General features: G+C 35.7%; 1 protein-coding gene across 2 annotated transcripts in view; it reads left to right on the top strand.

Moving 5' to 3' along the window:
* LOC132311960 (187-kDa microtubule-associated protein AIR9) overlaps nucleotides 1-20607 on the top strand; it is a 47731-nt gene that overhangs the window by 13039 nt on the left and 14085 nt on the right. The window contains exons 17-31 of one of the 2 annotated variants that reach the window (XM_059810143.1): nucleotides 1660-1760; nucleotides 1858-1905; nucleotides 4860-5044; nucleotides 5129-5246; nucleotides 5639-5766; nucleotides 10142-10310; nucleotides 11938-12056; nucleotides 12332-12500; nucleotides 12723-12807; nucleotides 12906-12979; nucleotides 13067-13189; nucleotides 15335-15530; nucleotides 15617-15738; nucleotides 16156-16363; nucleotides 17247-17320. In XM_059810143.1, the coding sequence (XP_059666126.1) occupies nucleotides 1660-1760; nucleotides 1858-1905; nucleotides 4860-5044; nucleotides 5129-5246; nucleotides 5639-5766; nucleotides 10142-10310; nucleotides 11938-12056; nucleotides 12332-12500; nucleotides 12723-12807; nucleotides 12906-12979; nucleotides 13067-13189; nucleotides 15335-15530; nucleotides 15617-15738; nucleotides 16156-16363; nucleotides 17247-17320 (1919 nt within the window). The remainder of the gene's footprint in view (nucleotides 1-1659; nucleotides 1761-1857; nucleotides 1906-4859; nucleotides 5045-5128; nucleotides 5247-5638; nucleotides 5767-10141; nucleotides 10311-11937; nucleotides 12057-12331; nucleotides 12501-12722; nucleotides 12808-12905; nucleotides 12980-13066; nucleotides 13190-15334; nucleotides 15531-15616; nucleotides 15739-16155; nucleotides 16364-17246; nucleotides 17321-20607) is intronic. The other variant, XM_059810151.1, reaches the window with a different exon arrangement.

Here is a 20607-nt window from a genome sequence, read left to right as displayed (position 1 = left end):
ATTGTTCTTTTTCAGGTGGATTGTGGTAGTCTGGGATTTGAATTCCATGCAAATTATTTTGTAGTTTTATTAATGAGTAGTCATTTTGTTACTTATCAAAAAAAATGAGTAGTCATTTTGTTGATTTATGATTTGGGCAAGCTTGGTCATGATGTGTGTAATCCAGGCTGGGCCCAAATTCTTCTTCCTTCTGATTTTTGGGCTGAAGATGTGCTTTTGAAATTCCGGGCAATATAGATTTGTGGTTTTATGATACTAAGTATATTTTGTATAATCAAGCCATGGAGGTTAACTCATCTATAATGGTTTTCAGACAATTCATTTGGTACCATTCTTTCTGGCAAGCACCTTTCCTTCCCAGCACCCTGCTTATACAGTAATGACTCTTTTTTTTTTTTGGCAAGCATTCTTGGCTATACTAGTGTTATTTACTCAACATTTTTTTATTCCTTTTAGGTCTAGCCTAGTCTCCCAATTGGATTTATAAAATGTCTGTATGTGCTTATATATGTAGTTATATTTTTTTATGCATGTATTTGTGGATACAAGAAAATTCAGATAATTGGACTGCATGATGGATGTGTATTCTCAGTGTGTGAGGAAAGTACATAGTAGAAAAATATGAGAGAGATCCCTTGTTCACGAAATAGATGATGACTTAATCCAAAAGTTTATGCTGTTAGAGAATTGACTGAATAAATTTTATATTCTCACATTCTCATGTGCAAACCCCTCACACAAGTAGGAGGTAGACAGGATAGAAACAGATCGGGTGAACAAATGCAAATAGAGTGATTGAACAGAAAACCTCTTAGAATCAGTGGTGTGATAACATTTTAGACAACACATGACCCAACAGCTCTGTATTAGTGAATGGCCAGAGCTTGAAGGGAATCGAGAAGTTTTGATAGCCCCCTCACTACTAGAATCTTTTCGTGACTCCTAGATGCAAGGATTATCAAGCTCTCACAGTTTGTGTGCGTGCATGCATCACTTATGTGTGTGTATGCAGATGTTCTTTCATGCATTTGTGTCCTTGCATATGGATTGGGCTGACTGCTTGTATAGTCTGCCTGCCATAGAAGTTGTCCTCATTACTGTTGAAAATGGATTTTCCCATTAATTGTGTCAGTCATCTACTTGCTCTCCCTAGAAATTCTTGGCATGTAGAGTTCATTGCTTGGTGCAATCGCAAACTTGAGTTGACAAGCTTGAGGGTGACAATTTGAATTTGAGTGCATTCGCTTTGTGCTGAATAATGTCAAAGGTTAGGTTTGTCTCTGCTTTTTCCCTCTTAGCTACTCACATAAGCAAATCATACATTGGGAAATGCACTTGTTTTACCAACGACAGGCATGTAGGAGTCAGACATATTTCAGCATGATTACATGTTGTGTCATATCTATTGGTTTTGAAATTTCCATGTGACTTGTTCTATTCCTAATGGTCTGATTTGCCTTACCACCTGTTGCTGTCTCTCATCTTGTTGTGTTTGGTTGCTTTGTATTCTTATTATTCTATTTCTTTGGTAAACAATTTTCAACTAGATTTACATTTCTTGAATTACGAGTAAGTTCAACTTTCTTTTTAGGTTGCTTTGTATTCCTATTATTCCATCCTAATTAGTAGCCTTTTCTTTTTGTCTTTTGTGTGGGCCAGAGAATTTGTATTGGTGTCAACTGGTACAACTGAGTATGCTTTAATGAAAGAAGATGTTGGCCGGCGCTTGGCTTTTGTGTATATACCTATCAATTTTGAGGGTATTCCTTCAACTTTGTGGAAGGCTTACACATATAGCTTATTATGTGTTATGCTCATAGATCATTTATATAATGTTTTTTCTGGTTTATTTTGCAGGGCAGGAAGGAAAATCTGTGTCAACAGTGTCTCAGATAATCAAGCAAGGTACTTCGTGTAATTAGGGGCTTATGATTTTTGTTGTGTCCTTCAATAAATTTAATGGATGTACTGAAGTGGTGAATGCATTTTGATACACATACATATCTAAATATTTATTTTCTCAAGAAGCATTTCTTAACCAATGATTGGACTTAACCCAGTTTTGATCCATGCCATTGGAGCTTCTGTTAGACTGTTAATTCTCCTATAATATGTTTCTTTGTACATGATGATCTTACAAAAAATTCTAATTTTTCCCCTAGTGCAAGTGCAAAATATTATATAAATCTAAACAATGTTATGATCTACACGCATCTAAGTTTGCCATTAGGTCAGAAATATTGTTTGCTTTTCTTGTAAAGCCGACGTCCTAACTTTCCTTTTTTCTTTGGCACTATTCCCAAGTCCCTAACATTTGTGAGCAGCAACATCTAAATTAAGGTTAGCAACATGGTTCAGAGCATTCTGGGAAAAATCAATACCGACAAAGATTGATACTGATTTCTAGTTCAATACAAACATCAAGTAGGGGTTTATGTGTTCAGGGTTTAGGGTATTCACTGTTTCCAGTTTAGAGTTTAACATCTCATATTAACCAAATATCAGAAATTCTTTCTAATTAATAAAAGTACTAAGATTTTGTTTTACCGCAACATTAATGTGATATATATATATATATATATAATTGATAAAGATTTAATTTAAGTCTATGTATGGTCCATCCCTCCCAACACCCTCAAATAATGGGGAACACACTTGGTAATGGCCCTTTCATTATTTGAAACACTTTTTGAGATGATAATTGACAAGTGAAATTTCATGCTACCTCCTTCCCAAAATTCGCCTGTTTTCAAGATTCCAACTTTTTAAGGGGAAATTCATTGTCCCCTTTTAAATTCTAGAACTACCTTTTTAAAGTTACAAATTTCACATTGTTAGTTGGTGAAGTTTTGATAAGTTGATATTTTGGAAAATATATCTTATTTATATGGTGACAATGAAGATGGGACATGATTTTTTGACAACCCTTAAATGGAAAAAGGAACAACTATTTTGGGACGGATGGAGTAATACATAAAGTTCTAGGACACTGCTTTATAATTGTTTCCTAATTTCTAATGCAACCTCTTAGAATGCTTAAAACACAATTTCATTTTGCAATGCCTATAACTTGTCTCACTTGATCACACCTTCTCTTATACCAAAAAGAAAAAAATAATAAATAAAAGTTGCAAACTGTACAGGGAGTTATGAAATAGTTAGTATATGCATGATTTTCAAAATCTGATGGCTAGTTGGATGAAATACAGTGGTTATATCCGGCCACTATGCTTAAAAACTTGAAAATCTGGTCTTCTCTTTCCAAGTTTTTATTTTTAATTCTTTTGGAACATGATTTTTACACAAACATTTGATAGTAGAAATGGATTTTTTGTAGAATTGAAAAATGAAAATGGTAAATAGATATTTTGAAATTGGCAAGTTTTAAAGATAAAAAATTGAATTGAGGCGATAGGGGTGATTAAATTCGAAATCGACTATGAAAAGTGGAAAAATTGTAACTCTACAAGACAAATAAGAATCGACTACTTATCAAAAAAACAAAAAAAAAAAAAAGAATCGACTGAGTCCTTTTTTTTTTTTTTTTGGTAAGTAAGAATCAACTGAGTATTTACAAATGGTTTGTGCACGTGTATTGCAGAAAGGAAGAGTGTTTTGAATATTGCCTAAAAGGTGACAGATCCTTCATTTTTTTTTTGTTCTCTTCTATATTCACAATTTTTCTTTTTGAAAAGGAATGCTCAACATGCAGATCTTGCCATTTTCTTTTGCTTTATAGTCCCAAAAGTTGTAGAGTAGGCCATCACAAAAAATCTTTATTGATGGATTTTTCAAATGCCACTAGCGTGCATTGGTTTTGACAGGAAATGAGCAGTCCCTTAAGATTGTCCTGCTTATCTTTTGATTTCGATTTAAAAAATATCTGTTCTCAGTCTTTAGCAATTAATTACTGGTATAAAGGACTGCATATTAGGACGGGTTTGCCTGGGACCTGACTGATCTAGCTTGTGCTAAATGGCAACCTGGCATATATATTGACTCGGTTAGGTTGGGATTTCATTTAGATTCAAGATTGGCACAGAAATGGCAACCTGGCATATATCTTGACTGGGTAGATTGGGATTGCATGTAGATTCAAGACTTACACAGTTGGTGCTAGGTTCAGGGTATTCAAGTCCAACATAGAACCCACTCCAGTTCTAGCCTGAAGACCCAAATGTGTTGTGTATATATTTATGTATATGACACTAAAAAGTTCTAGCTTCTGAAGTCATGAACCAAAATTTGTTAACAAAAATCAAAGATGAAAAATAAAGAAATCTACAGCTTGAGTATCTGTAAAATATTTCTATATATTTAAGCATATATTTATGTATATTAACTCCATGAATTCAATTTTTTTTGACATTCCTTGTTTTCTCAGTTAAATTAAAATTTTCACAGTTTAAAAACCTAACTAGGTTGAGAGGGACTAAACAAGAAGATGAATTTCAGAAATTATGGCTATACATATAGGGTAGTTGACTTCTTCGTACTAGGAAACTGAGTTTGGGTTAACCCTTCTGTAATTTTGAGTACACGATATACATTATTGTTCGTCACTTGTTCCTCTTCTCTTCACTGTGCAAAGCAAACCAAATCATTGCAATTCTAACAAACCCTACACTATGAAGTTTGGGCTTACCTGGGCTTTTGCCCGAACCAAAAATAAACTTGGACTGGGTTAGGACCAATAAGGGCAGGGTGAGTTTGAGCTTGTAATAAGTATGTTAGGGTGAGCCCGAACTAACTTTAACACGATTCGGCGTGAACCTTTAGTTGTTTTACTAGATTTGTCATGCCACATTCATTGTTGAGTTTCTCCTGTTCTTATGCTTTTGTCTTGATCCGTATTCCAGCTCCCCCAAAAGTAATGAATGTGAAAATAATTGGTGATTTGAGGGAGGGAAGTAAGGTCACTGTAACGGGTATTGTCACTGGTGGAACTGAAGGATCCAGCAGAGTTCAGTGGTTTAAAACAAGTTGCTCAACATTGGAGGGTGAGAATGGTCTTGAAGCAGTAAGCACATCCAAAATTGCAAAGGTAGGCGAAGTTAACCTTTGACATTTATCTTCTGGCTTGTATTTTTGGATGAACAATCTAACATTTGCTTTTGATTTTGTTTAGGCATTTCGCATACCTTTAGGAGCCGTTGGTTATTTTATTGTTGCGAAATTTACTCCTATGACTCCAGATGGTGAAGCTGGTGAAGCAGCATATGTTATATCTGAAAGACCAGTTGAGAGTAAGTAAATCTACTATTTTATTTATCAATATCTTTTTGATACTTTGCATGTTGCATTTTACTTGTTAAGATTACAGTATTTAAGATACTGAACAATTTTTAATATCGACTCCTTTAAGAGTAGATATTATAATCTATTAAAGAATAGATTTTTTTTTAATTTTTTACTTTTGACTTCAATGTTCTTTCACTAAAAAAATAAATATACTTTGTGAACCATGAAGAATTTTAAAATTGAGGTTGGCTTCTCTGATTGTCCAGTTTATCTTATTTGTGTGGGATGAACACATTCATCTGATCAATAAACAAGCTATGGATTCTATTTCCCTGATAAAAGTTGATCAGAAAACGAATCCTAGATTGCTACTAATATGTATTTAAATTATTTGCAGCTCTTCCTCCAAGCTTAAATTTCCTATCTATCACTGGTGATTACTGTGAAGATGGAATACTGACAGCATCATATGGGTATATAGGGGGTCATGAAGGAAAAAGTAATTACAATTGGTATCTTCATGAGGTATATTATTTTGTGTATTTTAAGTTGTATAGAGTTTGATTTTGTACTGCGTGAGATCCTTCAATTTTATCATACACAGTATATATGCCCTTAATGTTTTTCCGGAGAAATAAAAAGAGTAATTGTTGCCCCTGAAGGAAAGTTGTTGCAGAAGTTTCGTATTTCAAAAGCTAATATCAAAAGAGAAATATAGTAAAGAATTGCTTCCAAGTCAATGTGGGTATAATTACGGAAAATTGAAACATATTTTTAAAGGTTGAAGATAGACAGTTTAAAAGACTACTAAAGTTCTTGAAAGGACTGTGTTTCTGATAGACAAGAAATGAGAATCTTCTTAGATAAAATAAGTTGTATCGTAGGGCACATTGATGAGGGATAGTTTGTGAATGAGAAAAAGTAGAGAAATAACAAAGCACAATACATTAGTTCCCAATGTCAAAACCATTTATTAAAGAAGCTCCAACTTCCAATTAACAAAAACATGATAAATGTCCATTAAAAAGTCAATTCCATGACTTTGGAACTGAGTGGAGCTACGCTTATGAGTTGGTTAATGGGATCCTAGTGTTTTCTCAAGCTGAAGTATCTTTAGCTTCGGTGAGTCTGCTGAGTTTTGAGTAGTTTAATATTTCAGCCAAGAGGAGTCCAAACAGGTCCAAGCTAATTGGTTTAATTAATTTCCCTACCCACTTTTACCTTTCTTGAGATTGTTTATGGGGTCTCTTGTTAGTGCATTTGTTAAGCCTTATTGAGGTTTCAATGATTCCTTATGCTCTTATATAACAGTTCTATATATATATATATATATATAGAACAGTTATAAGAAGAGAGTACATCTGTCTGAATGGAAAGAAAAGGGGATTCTTACTTTTTTACTGGAGACGGAATTATGATTTTGGGGAAAAATAACAGCCACTATTCAAACACCAACATCTCTCCCATTTTGCCTAGACAAAGAAATATATACATCTTGAAGAAGGTAACGGGATGCGGGGGGATTTTGTAAAATACACTGACCTCCCCTGAGGTTTGGCCTAATTAAAGTAGTTGAGACATTTGCCATATTTTTACTTTTTGAAGTGTTTTTACCCTTTTACCCCTATTATTATATTGTTAAAAAAGCTAAAATATTTAGCTATGTCAAATTACCAGTTTGCCCACATTAAAAAAATACTTTTTTTTCTTTCCTCTCTCTCTCATTCTCTCTCTTTGTTCTCTCTATCCTCTCCACACACCGCCACTATCCCCTTCCATGGGCACCTCTGCCGTTACCCTCAACCACACCTAATAACCAAGAAGAAAGCTCAGCTCAATGCCACATTAAACCCTTACTCGGAAACTGAAATTCCCAAATCCAACCTTGAGTCGGCCACACCATCTTCCAAAATCCCAGCCAACGAACAGAAGATGGGTGAACTCAACCAATCGAAGCAAGAAATCATTCGTGGCCTCTGATTCCTCAAGCAACCCATCATGCTATTTGGAGAAGATGATGAGGCATAAGACAATTATTTTGAGCGACCAGAAGTGTAAGGAGGTGGCGGAGGAAGCAGTGGTGATGAGAGTTTTTCCGGTGTGGATAATGGAAAAGATTTGAAGAGAATGTTGCCCAAATTCAAAGAATTGCCGAAACAAGCCCTAAAATTAGTGAAGAAATTGTATACAAAATTGCGACAGTTGAAGCCCTAGCTGAAACGATTTGTCGATGCTGCTAGCAGTGTTGTGAATCAGCTGTTGGCATTTAGAATTTGATCCATTTCCTGTAGGATTTGTGCTTCAATGGTGCGGCTATCGATGATGGCCGTGGTGATTCGGATCTGATGGTGGGGTTTAACGAGGAAAAAAAAAAAAAATTTGATTGATTCTCTCTCTAGACATGTATATATGTACAAACTGCATATATATTAAATTGGTTCTGCAATCAGCTCTAATTTCTTATAAAACACCGAATGGGTTGGCGATGGTGACGGTGTTGGGTTCTAATTAGGATTCTACAATCAGGACTAATTCCTTATCAAATGCCCGGATGGGTCGGTGATTGTGGTGGTGGTGGTGGTGTCGAGTTTGATTAGGGCTCTGGAATTTGTGTGACCACAAATTCCTTATCAAATCAAACGCCAAATGGGTTGGCGAGGGTGGTGTTGTTGGGTTCCGATTAAGTTCTGCAAACAAGCCGAATGAATCGGTGATGGTGGTGGTGTTGGATTCGATTAGGGCTTTGCAATCAGTGCCACCACAAATTTCTTATTAAATCAAACGCCGAATGGGTCAATGATGGTGGTGTGTTGGGTTCCGAATGGGTAATGGTGGTGCTATTGGGTTCCGATTAGGGCTTTGTAATCAGGACAAATTCCTTATCAAACGCTGAATGGGTTGGTAATGGGGGTGGCATTGGTTCAAAGCTCCGCAGCCGGTAATGGTAGCGGTGTTGGGTTTAATTGGGCTCCTGCTATAGGTGTCTATCACAAATTCCTTCTGAGATGGGTGAATAATATATATATCTATTATATATAACACTGATATATATATATATATATATATATATGTAAGTGAGATTTCTCAATTTGCTTATTAATTCAGAGATGATTTCTATTGAAAAGGATATACACACGCGCACACACGTGTTGTGAGTTTTTTTTTCTCTCTCTCTTATAATCTTGTGTTATAAATGGAAATGGTGAGAAAGAAGGGAGGGAGAAAGAAGGGCATTTTCGTCCATTAAAATAAGTCTTTTTTGTCATTTGAAGATTTTATGAGGGTAATACCGCTTTTATACTTAGACTTAGTTGATGGGCATTTTATTTTATTCACTTCAATCTATTTTTCTGACAAAAAGGACTGAATTTTGTACGGTGGGGAAGTTTTGTAAAAATGGGCCAAACCTCGGGACACGTTGCAAAAAAATGCACAAGTTTCATCTATTATAATTAGGCCCAACATCAGGAGAGGTCTCCTCTCCCATCTTGCCTAGACAAAGTAATATATGCATCTTGAAGAAGGTCACGCTGATGCGTGGCAGGGATTGGGGAAGTTCGCCTCACCCCACCCCGTTTATATTACGAATTTACAGCTTTACGCTTACTATATATATATATATATATATATATATATATATATATATATATTTGTGTGTACTAAAATCCCTAAGTTTCTCATTACCCGAATCATTTCATTAGGTAGCCGCAGAGAGCTCTAGCCTTCACCCCTCACGACCATGAGTACGACCACATCCTCACCAGTGCCACCACTGACCGGAACCACTCCAGGTGCTCCGATCAGTGGCTTTCTCTTCTCTCTCTCTCTCTCTCTCTCTCTACATACATACATACATACATACATATATATATATACACACACACACACTCCTTACTGGTATTATACAGATATAGTAGATCTACTATATATACAAGCTATATCTATAGTAACAAGGTCCCAATTTCATTGTTTGTTTGTTGAGTTCTCGTTTTTTTTTTTTTTTTTTTTTGTCTTCTCTCTCTGATTTGCAATCCTTCAAACATGCAATTATGAATCATAAATTATTTTTGGCCCAACCAGTTAATTGTACTGTGGTCATGAATCATAAATTATTCTTCGGCGCCCCCCCCCCCCCCCCCCCAAGCAACCAGTTAATTGTACTGGACTACACATAAATTACACCCATTTTCTTAATAGATTTTTGGCCAAAAGTACAATTATGAATCATGATTGTGTGCCTTCTGTTCCCTATTTCTGAAATCTGCATCCAGATTTAAAAACTTATTTGTGCGGCTTCTGTTTATAATTTCTGTAAACTTATCAATGTTAATTATTTATTTGATTTATATTATTAAATAGGACTTTAAAATTTGAGTGAGAAATGTTGGGGAAAAAAATAGAGTGGGCATTTAAATGGGGTGGAGACAGGGCGAGGAAACTTAAACGGGGGCGGGGTGGGAGGGGAGGTTTCCTAAACGGTTTTGGGCGGGGACGGGGGAGTGTACCCCCGCCCAAACCCACCCCTGTTGCCATCCCTACAGTCTCTTTAAAGAGAGACCCAGGATTATTGCTCTAAGGGAGACTATGTACTTTAAAGGCCAATCACATTTTCTATGCATACACAAAACTAATAATGATAACAATACACTTCGGTGCATGTTGCTAAGCTTTCTCTCTCTGCTGTCTTCATGAGGCTACTTTAAAGAATCAACCGATTGTCAATTTATCATTACTTTTCTTTGCAAACACTGGCCTATGTGTAGTCTTTGATTGTTTTCATTATCTGCTTAGACACATGGTACTGTACTTGAGCACAACAGCTTTAATGTATACTGACGTACCAATTTCATTTTCTTTCTTTTTTAGTTCTGTTAGTTTATATGTTTGTTGCTATCTGCAGGTTGAAACTGATTCAGGTTCTCTGATACCCGAAGTTTCGGGTCTTCTCCAGTATCGTGTTACAAAAGATGCCATCGGTAAATTCATATCCTTTACATGTACCCCAATACGCGACGATGGGATTGTGGGCGAGTCAAGAACTGTCATAGGGCAAGAGCGTGTTCGTCCTGGTAATTATATTTGCTTTTATCTTGAAGCTATGTTTATATCTGTTAAATAATTTTAAATTCTATATGTGATTCCCAAAGTATTTTACTAGAGGAGTGCCTCGATTTCATACAGGAAGATAGTAGTGCATAATTTAGAAAAAAATTTAGGAGGTGGTCATTGTTTTCATGATTATAATGTTTTAAAGATATCCTTAGCGTTCCATATATTTTAAAATTAAGGCACAATGAAGATATATGTTATATGTATACATAGGTGTATGCACATATGCGTCTAGATAGGTTGGTAGATATATGTTTGCCTATCTTTTCGTATATTCATGAAACATACTAATTACGATGATTCCCCTTATTTTCTCTCTCGTATATATAAACTTCCATATATGCTGCATTTGTTTTTGAATGTGATCAAAATTCTTAATAAGGTTTTGTGAACCCTTATTTTATTTTAGGCAATTATAATTTTTCTGCTAAAAAATGTACAAGGGCAGACAAGCTGCAGGATTTTAAACTTCCTATTTCCAATTATGAGCCATGCAACCTGCTGTATTGTTGTTTTATACCCTTTTAATTATCTGTGCTCCTTATTTCACCATGCATAAAGTCCTTTCCCATTCATGTCCATGCAACTCTTTGTATTATGTTTCCTTGCATCAATGATGTTTTTATTTTTATTTTATCCCAAAAGGTATCAATGATGTTTTTAGTACTTTTTTTTTTCTTCCTGAATATGTTTTTAGTACTTCCTTATCTCACGAATTTAGATATTGAAATTACTAACTTGAGTAAATGAATAATTAATAATGTTATTCATCTCACAATTTTTTCCCCCTTAACAATAATATTTGCCTGTTCGAACAAGAAGTATTAGAAACGTAATTGAAGCCTGTGAACCATAATACAAGCAGTTGCATGAACATCGATGTGAAAGGGAGGGCCTTATGCGTGATGAAATAAAGAGCACAGAAAGCTGCAGAGATGAAACCAAACATACAACAGGTTGCTTGGCTTATAATTGGACATAGGAAGTTCTAAATCCGTACCCTGGCTGTCTGTCATCTCACATTTTTCGAAGATAATTATAATTGCATAAAAAATGAATCTAAGGGTTTACACAACTTTGTTATGAAGTTTGAAAAGAGGCATGACACCCATAGCAACTCTTTGTGTTATGGTTCTCACGCCTCAATTATGATCTTAATACTTGGTTATCCCATATTGGAGTTGCATTGAATAAATTAACATCTAACCCATTAATGTTATTCATCTCTTGAAAAATTTGTGATGCTAAAAAAGTTTTATTTGCCTTTTTGAACAGGACAGATGTTAAAATGATCTATATTTTCATTATTATTATTTTTCTCACAGATATTCTTCCGTGAAGGAATTTTACATCCAATACCCCAATTCAAAAGGAAAAAAAAAGAAAAGAAAAGAAAAGAAAAGAAAAGAAAATAGATTTTGTTGTTCCACTGATCATGTACATCTTCTATAGTGATTTTTTATTTTATTTTTCCTTTGTGCATTCTTATGTATGTATATCTCTGGCTGGTATTGGTACAAGAATCCTGTCATCATGGAGACTATTTTAGTGAATCTCTAACATTGCTGATTTGTACTTGGTCATTAGGAAGCCCAAGATTACTTTCTCTGCAAATAGTTGGAACTGTTGTTGAAGGCACTACACTTACTGTTGACAAAAAATATTGGGGTGGTGAAGAGGGAGACTCAGTTTTCCGTTGGTTCCGGGTAATTTAGCTTGACACCTAAATTTTTTAAATCTTCTACTGGTCCGTTGCTGCATAAAATGTCTTGATTGACTTTGACTAATATTTGGTATCACATGGTACCAATATATGAATAATAGTTGGTAACTTTGATGATAGAATTTTCAAGTATTTATAAGTATTTTATTTATTTATTTATCTTACACTGATAATATAATATAAATTCTCTGATTTCAATGTGCATTATTGTTGATTTTAAATTACTTAATGGCTGAATAGCTAAAGTGTGGTATGCAGACTAGTTCAGATGGCACCCCAAGTGAAGTCAAAGGTGCTGCGAGTTCATCATACATGCTCTCAGTTGATGATATCGGCTGCTTTGTTTCAGTTTCGTGTGAGCCTGTCAGAAGTGATTGGGCTCGTGGTCCTACTGTGCTATCTGAACAAATTGGACCAATAATACCTGGTACACAAATGACATATCACCATCTTTTATAATAAACAAGTTCAAGCAACAGGGGGTTGCATTTTTCGTTCCTTGTGTGTTTCAAAGTGTATTATTTTGAAACATTCTCTTCATTCAATTCTGTTCAGCCTATGATGATGCTGAGAAACATTAGTTTTTCTTTCCAGGAGCATTGCTATTTATAATTAGATCAGCATCTTTGAATGTGACCTTTTATTGCAGGGCCACCAACTTGTCAATCACTTGAATTTCTTGGATCATTAATGGAAGGAGAGCGTTTGAGCTTTATTGCGTCTTACAGTGGAGGGTAAGATAATTGGTCAACCATCATATTGAGGACAATCTTGACCTTCTAGCCTTCTTTTACTTTTGGTCCTGATGTTAAAGCTTTCAATTTTGATTCAGGGAAAAAGGAGATTGCTTCTATGAATGGTTTAGAGTGAAAAGTAATGGCATCAAGGAGAAAGTAAATGCTGGTGGTAAGCATATTCAATTTTTAAATGAGTTATCCCCCAACTTTTCCAGTTTGGATTTGTGAGATTAAATAGTTAAAAATGTTCTCTTAGCAGAATTTTTGGATTTGACTTTTGACGATGTGGGGAGATGCGTAGAGCTTGTCTACACCCCTGTGCGAAAAGATGGAATTAAAGGGAATGCTCGGAGTTTAGTATCTGATGTGGTTGGTCCTGGTAAGTAGCTCTTTCATTATGAAAAATCTAGATTACCTAAGCCATAAATAATTCGTTATTTTATTTCAAATTTCTGTGTCATTCATATTATTTAATTTATTAGGAAATCATTAATGAATCAAGCTTGGCATTAGGGAAAATAGATCCTTGAAGTGGATCTGGAAGATGTGTTTCATTGTTGTCTTTGTTTATGAATATACTTTGTGGAGAAAACTTTGTAATTCTCTACAAGTAAAATATGTGTTAGTATTTGTTTTCTACATATACATGCATATATTTATATAATTAAATACGTATATATGTTAACTACCATCTATTCCAAAAGCTTAAACTGTTAGAGAGGGAATAACTTAAATATACCCCCCTCTTTTTGTTTTTGTAACTCCAAACATTTTCCCCTTTTGTTTTCATTTCCTTTTTCTTGCATTTCTATACCTCATAGAAATGCAAGCTTTCTGCCCCCTGCCTCTATTTTTGTTGTGAGTATTGATGTATGTTAACTACCCATCTACTCTAAAAGCTTAAGTTGATAGAGAGGGTGCAACTTTAATATTTATACCTTCAATACGCCCCCTCACGTGTGGCCTTCTTTTTGGTCCTACACGTGTTTTTCAATTTTCAATTAGGGTGATGGTGAGGTTTGAACTCGAGACCTTTGGCTCTGATACCATATTAACTACCCATCTACTCTAAAAGCTTAAGCTGATAGAGAGGGTGCAATTTTAATATTTATACCTTAAACAATGTACATGGGACAACAAGGGGTTTCTAAAAGTGTATGTTGTTTATTGAAGATTTGCTGTTATTAGAGGAATCAGTGGCGAAAAATCCTCCTTGTTTTTTATTTTCTCTCTCTTTCCATTCTCGTAATTTCTTCTCCTATTTAGAGGAGGCTCCGCCATTGTATTGTGAATGAATGGAGAGAGTATTATAAAAGTGATGTAGCCCTTTGGGCACTTTGTGCCGTAGATGTAGGTCCTAGTGGCCGAATCACGTAGTACTTGTGTGTTCTACTTGTTTTATTTATCTCTTCACTTCCGTTTTATGCTTTCCAACTTGGTATCAGAGCCTAATTTCACTTTTAAGGTTTAGACCCCCATTTTGGGGTATTCCTTTAGCATCTGTTGCTAAGGGTTTCTCGGTGATATTTGTGACTTGCTTGGGCTGCCGATGTGTTCGTCAGTATTGTTATTCGCCTTTGCCATGCCTCCGGCAGTTTGTATTGACTTTTTTGGGCTGCCGTGTGTTAGGTAGCATTGTCTTCGCCTTTGCCGTGTCTCCGGCAATTTTTGTTTGACTTGTTTGGGCCGCCAGTGTGTTCGGTAGCATTGTTCTTTGCCTTCTTTCATCTCTCTTCATCATTTGCACTTGTTGCTACTCGTCATCTCAATGGCAAGTTGGGCATTCATGCTCCAACTTAAGGAGGAGTATTGAAGATTTAATGGAGGAATCGGTGGAGGAAAATCCTCGAGTAATTGATTTAGTTTCCTATTTTTGAGGATTTGCTGTTGTTAGAGGAATCAGTGTTGAAAAATCTTCATTGTTTCCTATTTTCTATGTCTTTCCATTCTCATAATTTCTTCTCCTATATAGAGGAGCCTCCACCATTGTAATGTGAATGAATTGAGAGAGTATTATAAAAGTGATGTAGCCCTTTGGGTTCTTTGTACCGTGGATATTGGCCCTAGTGGCTGAACCACGTTATATCTGTGTGTTCTACTTGTTTTATTTATCGCTTCACTTCCGTTTTATGCTTTCCAACATTGTTAAATTAACATATCCATTGGATCCTTTTTGTGATGATTGCTGAATTTTTTTACTTTAAGGACTTTTATCAGTAGACATAAAGAAATATTGTTAACTGAAAATTCAATAGACAGCAGAAAAAGGAGGGTGCGAAATGGTTCACACCTTTAAAAGTTGTTTATTATTTATATTTATTCAATTATTTTAAAGTTGAGCTGCAATGTTTTCAAATTATTGCCCAACCATTGAACTTCAAGTACCTTTTTGCACGTGGCATGAATTTTTTTTGGAACTGATTTGAAGACCCTATAGTTTTACTTATTAACTTAGACTGCGTTTTAATGTAGGCTCTAGATAAGAAATATGAACAATTTCAGTGTCCAATGTTTCTTGCTACAGCGGACCCGAAGGGTGTGGAGCTCTTAGTTCCTGATTGCTGCGAGGACAAGGTGATAGTCCCTCAAAAGACTTACTTTGGTGGAGAAGAAGGTGATGGAGAATATGTTTGGTACCGAACAAGGAATAAATTACATGGATCTTCTCTAATGGACATATCTAATACTTCTCAAGATGTTGTTATATGTGGAAAAACATTGTGAGTTCTGTGACGTAGTATAATGGGTTCCAAGTTCCCAGAACTGATGCAAAAAGCCTCCATTTAATAATGTGCTACTGTGGCAGAACATACACTCCATCACTGGAAGATGTGGGGGCTTATTTAGCTTTACATTGGCTACCAACTCGTGCGGATGGAAAATGCGGAAAGCCTTTAGTTTCAATTTGCAATTCTCCTGTCACAGCAGGTAGAATCTTATTTTTGCTTACTGCTTTATAGTTGCGGGCTCATTTATCTGCACACTGACTGGACCTGTAGCATGGTTCGCTATTGTTCTACTAGTAGCAATTATGAACAGTAGGACCTACCATTCAAGTAGTCTAATCTACCAATTCTGTCAGAATGATTCTTATTTGGTGGTCAGTGCAATCGTTTCATGTTGTTATTTTTGTGAATAGTCTGGGTGGCTGTTGTCAATTTGACACGTTAATCATTATATTTACTCTTGACCTAATAGAGACCACCTAAATGGAACCATCAAATGGTTGCCCCTATTTTTTTGTATGTGTCTATGAGGTTATTCTTACCAACCATACAAGGATTTCTAGGTATTTTGTTTTTGTGATCTTTGTCCTTGACATATCAAAGTGACATAATATGGCAGCTCTTCCAGTAGTTTCTAACGTTCGCGTGAAGGAGTTGTCTTCTAGTACTTATTTTGGAGAAGGAAAATATTTTGGTGGATATGAAGGATCAAGCCTGTTTAGCTGGTATAGAGAAACTAGTGATGGAACCATCATTCTCATCAACGGAGCGAATTCTAGAACTTATGATGTTACAGATTCAGACTACAATTGCCGTTTGTTGTTCGGGTGACTACTCTCTCTCTCTCTCTTTCTCTCTCTCTCTCTCTAAGTAGTGTTTACATGAATGATATGCTGATAGAACCATTATATGACGTATTATGGCTGTAGTCTCACGAACACTAAAAACCTAATCATTGTTGCTAGAAGAAGTACTAAATATTCTTACGAGAATCTATTAATTATTATTATTTTAATTGTTACATGCCTTAAAAGACGAATCTCAAGATAAATGGACTCCAAATTACCAAAATATTTACAAGGCACTCACTGATTGTTTTTTTTTCGGGAGAGAAACCTAGTTTTTATTGAAGGGAAAGCCTTCAAAAAATTTACATTCCTTCCTACCAAACAAGAAGGAAAAAAGAATAAATAAGCAAATAACGGAAAATAGGAATAACAAGAAAAGGCGATTCCATCAAGATGGAAATATATGGAAGGCTTGGCCGATGGACACCCTATAAATGGAACAACTTTTGCCAACTCAATTAACCAGCTATGCTGCAGGAAGGATAATTAGCAAAGATGATTCCATCAAGAGGGAAATATATGGAAGGCTTGGCCGACAAACACTCTCCAAATGGAATGACTTTTGCCAACTCAATTAACCCGCTATGCTGGGGGAAGGATAATCAATTCCTTAAGTTTGTTTTTCCACAACATAATGGTTAGATGATCGGTTAGGGATTGTACCGGACAGAGGATTTGTAAATTTGGCAGCCATTATTTGGTCCATTTTGTAATAGCTCAAGCTTTTGGTTCTAGAGGCGGTCTAACACTGTTTAGCATTTCTTGTTTGTGATTCATTCTTTGATTTTTTTTGTTCCCTTACGAACAATTCTTTAGCATGATTAATATTTATTTCTAAAAACTTGTTGAATTCATCTCACAGATATACACCAGTTCGTTCAGATTCAGTTGTGGGAGAACTAAGATTATCTGAGCCAACTGACATTATTCTCCCAGGTAACTAATCTCATTGCAGTACCACAGCTTGATTCTATATTTTTTGCCAATAGGTTATAAACAGGGAGCAACTCTAAAATAATTTAAAATTCCGCGTGTCATGCTAGGAGTTGGACGTGCATATTTTGCATTTACCTAATACATCACAGGAATTCATCATCATGCATGTTTGTGAATGAACATGCAATTGCATATCAGATAGAAAAAAATGTCAAATCTTTTACAAATGTGACTTGCCTTCGTGTCAAAGTGTTAAGAATCCGATTTTAATCCAATGCACCCAAAATGAATATCAGGTTGAATTTGATTTACCGGATCAGGTCAGTGAACAAAAATCCCTTACTGTAGCAATCATGTTCCAAGTGATGTACATTGATGCATCCTCTAGTTTCCTTTTTGTATATTCTGCCTGGCCATTTCTTATTGTTTTTGTTGTTCTATAATATTATTATTGCTGTTGTTGTTGTCTTCGATATTGAGTCATGTATTGGCAAGTTCCTAGTTCCTACCAGAAAAAATACAAGATAAAAGAAATATGTAAATGTCTGAATGAGGCTTTTAAACACTCATTCACAGCTTTGTTATTTATATACTAAAACGAGCACTTGTTACTATTACAAGAAAAGAAACTGAATAAAATCATTGCATATTCTATGCCTAGACAATTGTGTAAATAAAGTCAAATCCCATGATTCTAGCCTATCACATCTCGGCTAACACTCCCCTCAAGTTGGTGCGTGGATATTTGAGACTCCCAACTTGGACAATGAATCCTCAAACACGATCTTTATAAATATATAACCAACGCTTATGCTTGGCTGCATTACATTGACTAGCCAAGAAATAACCATAACGTTTTCTTCAAACCACCGTGGAATCGTGGATACATCTTATCTGACTCTCTCTATAGACCGTAAACCATTTACAATGTCTCCTTAGACTATAAGCAACCAAAATATGTAGATGAAAGAATCAATAATGTATCCTCGAACCATTCTTTCTCCTTTAAACACATGTTTAAATATGTAGATGAAAGAATCAACAATGTCTCCTTAGACCATAAATAATCAACAATGTATCCTCAAACCATTCCCCTTCATACACATGTTTAAAAGTATGTAGATGGAAGAATCACCAATGTCTCCTCAAACCACAAACCATCAACAATATCTCCTTAGACCATTCCCGAATGGGTGGTGCCAAACTCGCAACGCTTTTCTTGCGGTCGGACCACCCTGACTTTGATACAAGATAGAAGGAATACGAGAAAAATATGTAAAGGTTTGAATGAGAATAATAATATGCAAAGGCTTGAATGATTTAAACACTAATTGACAGCTTTGGCGCTTATATACTAAAAAGAGCATATGTTTTTTTTTTTTTTCATAAATAAAGTGCATATGTTAATACTAAAAGAATATTATATGCCTAGATATATGCGTAAGTAAAGTCAAATCCCATGATTCTTGCTTGTCATATCTCGGCTAACACTACTTCCTACACAAAATTTGGTTGTAGTTGAACTTGTTTGGGAGTGATTTTATGTGTCTACAACTGAAAATACAAATGAAATGACGTCAAAGGCTATATGAAGAATATCATCAAAAGCTTAATTTGGTTAAGCTAAGATGAGACATTAGCACTCATAGGAATCTAGATTGGATTCTTTATTAGGTAGTTGAACTTCTGTGACCTAGTATTGAGTGTCAATAATGGACATATTAAAATAATATAAATTTCTAAAAATAGGGCATATCGATTGTTTGAACCTTAGATCAAAATATGGCTTGAATTTTGAAAGAATAGTGAGAAATGATTGACAAATCGAATTGATTGAACCTATCAATCTAGAAAAACAGTGAGTAATGATTGAAAGACTGGTTGATCGAATATATTGATTGAAAGCTATTCATCATCATCGTCATCATCATTGCTTTAATCCCATATGAATGTGGTCGGCCACATGATTTCTCTTTCTCCAATCCTTTCTATTACTTTCCATTTCTCGTACTATATTTTATTTTTAAAATCATTTTTAATAATCTCATCCTTGTTATTTTTGGTCGCCCTCTCCGTCTCTTGCCTTCTATGGAAACTAGTCATTCTCATTTGACTGGTGCGTCTCTAGGTCTTAGATACATGTTTCCAAACCATATAAGTCTACTCTCTAATTTCCTCACCAATGGGAGCCACCGCTAATTTTTCTTGCACACTTTCCTTAGTGATCCTCTCTGTCCTCGTCACTCTACTCATCCATCTTAACGTTCTCATTTCCGCTACATGGAGATGTTTCTCTTGTTTCTTTTTTATGGCCCAACAGTCCTCCATACAACATAGTTGGTCTTATAACGGTCCTATAGATTTTTTTTTTTTTCATCCAATGTGTTATCCATCACATAAAATCCCACTAGTTTGTCTCCACTTGGTCCAACCTGCTCCAATTCTACTAGCTATATCACGATCTATCTCTCTGGCCTTTTGTATTATCAATCCTCGACAGTGGAAATGGTTAATTTGAGTAATCCTTTTGGTTTTGAAGCGTTATCATTATATTTTCAATGTCCGATTCTTGATCAAATTTGCACTCCATGTGCTCAGTTTTAATTTTATTAGTTCTCAATCCTTTTGATTCTGACACATTTCTCCACAATTCTAGTTTTATTGGTAAGTAAACTTCTGGTGTCTGAGAGCACTATATCATCTGCAAACATCATTCTCCGTGGAATCTCGTTTTGGAAGTCTTTTTGTTCTTTTATCTAAGATTATTGCAAATGGATATGGGCTTTAGCACTGATCCTTGGTGCAATCCTGCATTTATGGAGAACTCACTAGTTTCACCATATGTGCAAACATCGTTCTCCGTGGTTCGTGGTTGGTGTGTATTGCTGGTCTGGTTTGGTTTTTCTTCTCTGTCATGCGCTCGTTCTTGGAGGTTGCTAGATTGCCTTGCTTGTTCCAAGGTGGATCTGTTAGATCTGCAAATCCGTATAGAGGCCCATCTATTTTCTTGGATGATGATTCGGTACGAAGAAGAAGAGAAGACCTTCGGTCGTGTCTGGTTGGAAAATTTGATAAGGAAGTGGGTGATGGGGCTTAAATTGCTACCTGGGCTTCGCGTGCTTGGAAGGTCTCCTCTGGTGTGATGGTCTCGTCTCTGCCGGATTCTTTATTGCTTTTCCGGTTTCCTTCCTCGACGGAAGCTTCTCGAGTTCTCAAGAGGGGTCGCCGTGACTGGGGAACGGCTTCTCTCTCTCTGGAAGCTTGAAATTTTAGGGTAGGGTGCTCGG

Source organism: Cornus florida, unplaced genomic scaffold, assembly GCF_030987335.1.
Source record: "Cornus florida cultivar Cherokee Brave unplaced genomic scaffold, ASM3098733v1 CherokeeBrave_3.0.0_Hap2_Chr01, whole genome shotgun sequence".
Classification (NCBI taxonomy): Eukaryota; Viridiplantae; Streptophyta; class Magnoliopsida; order Cornales; family Cornaceae; genus Cornus; species Cornus florida.
The sequence above is the reverse complement of the archived record's forward strand: the minus strand, read 5'-3'. Positions and strand labels throughout refer to the sequence as shown.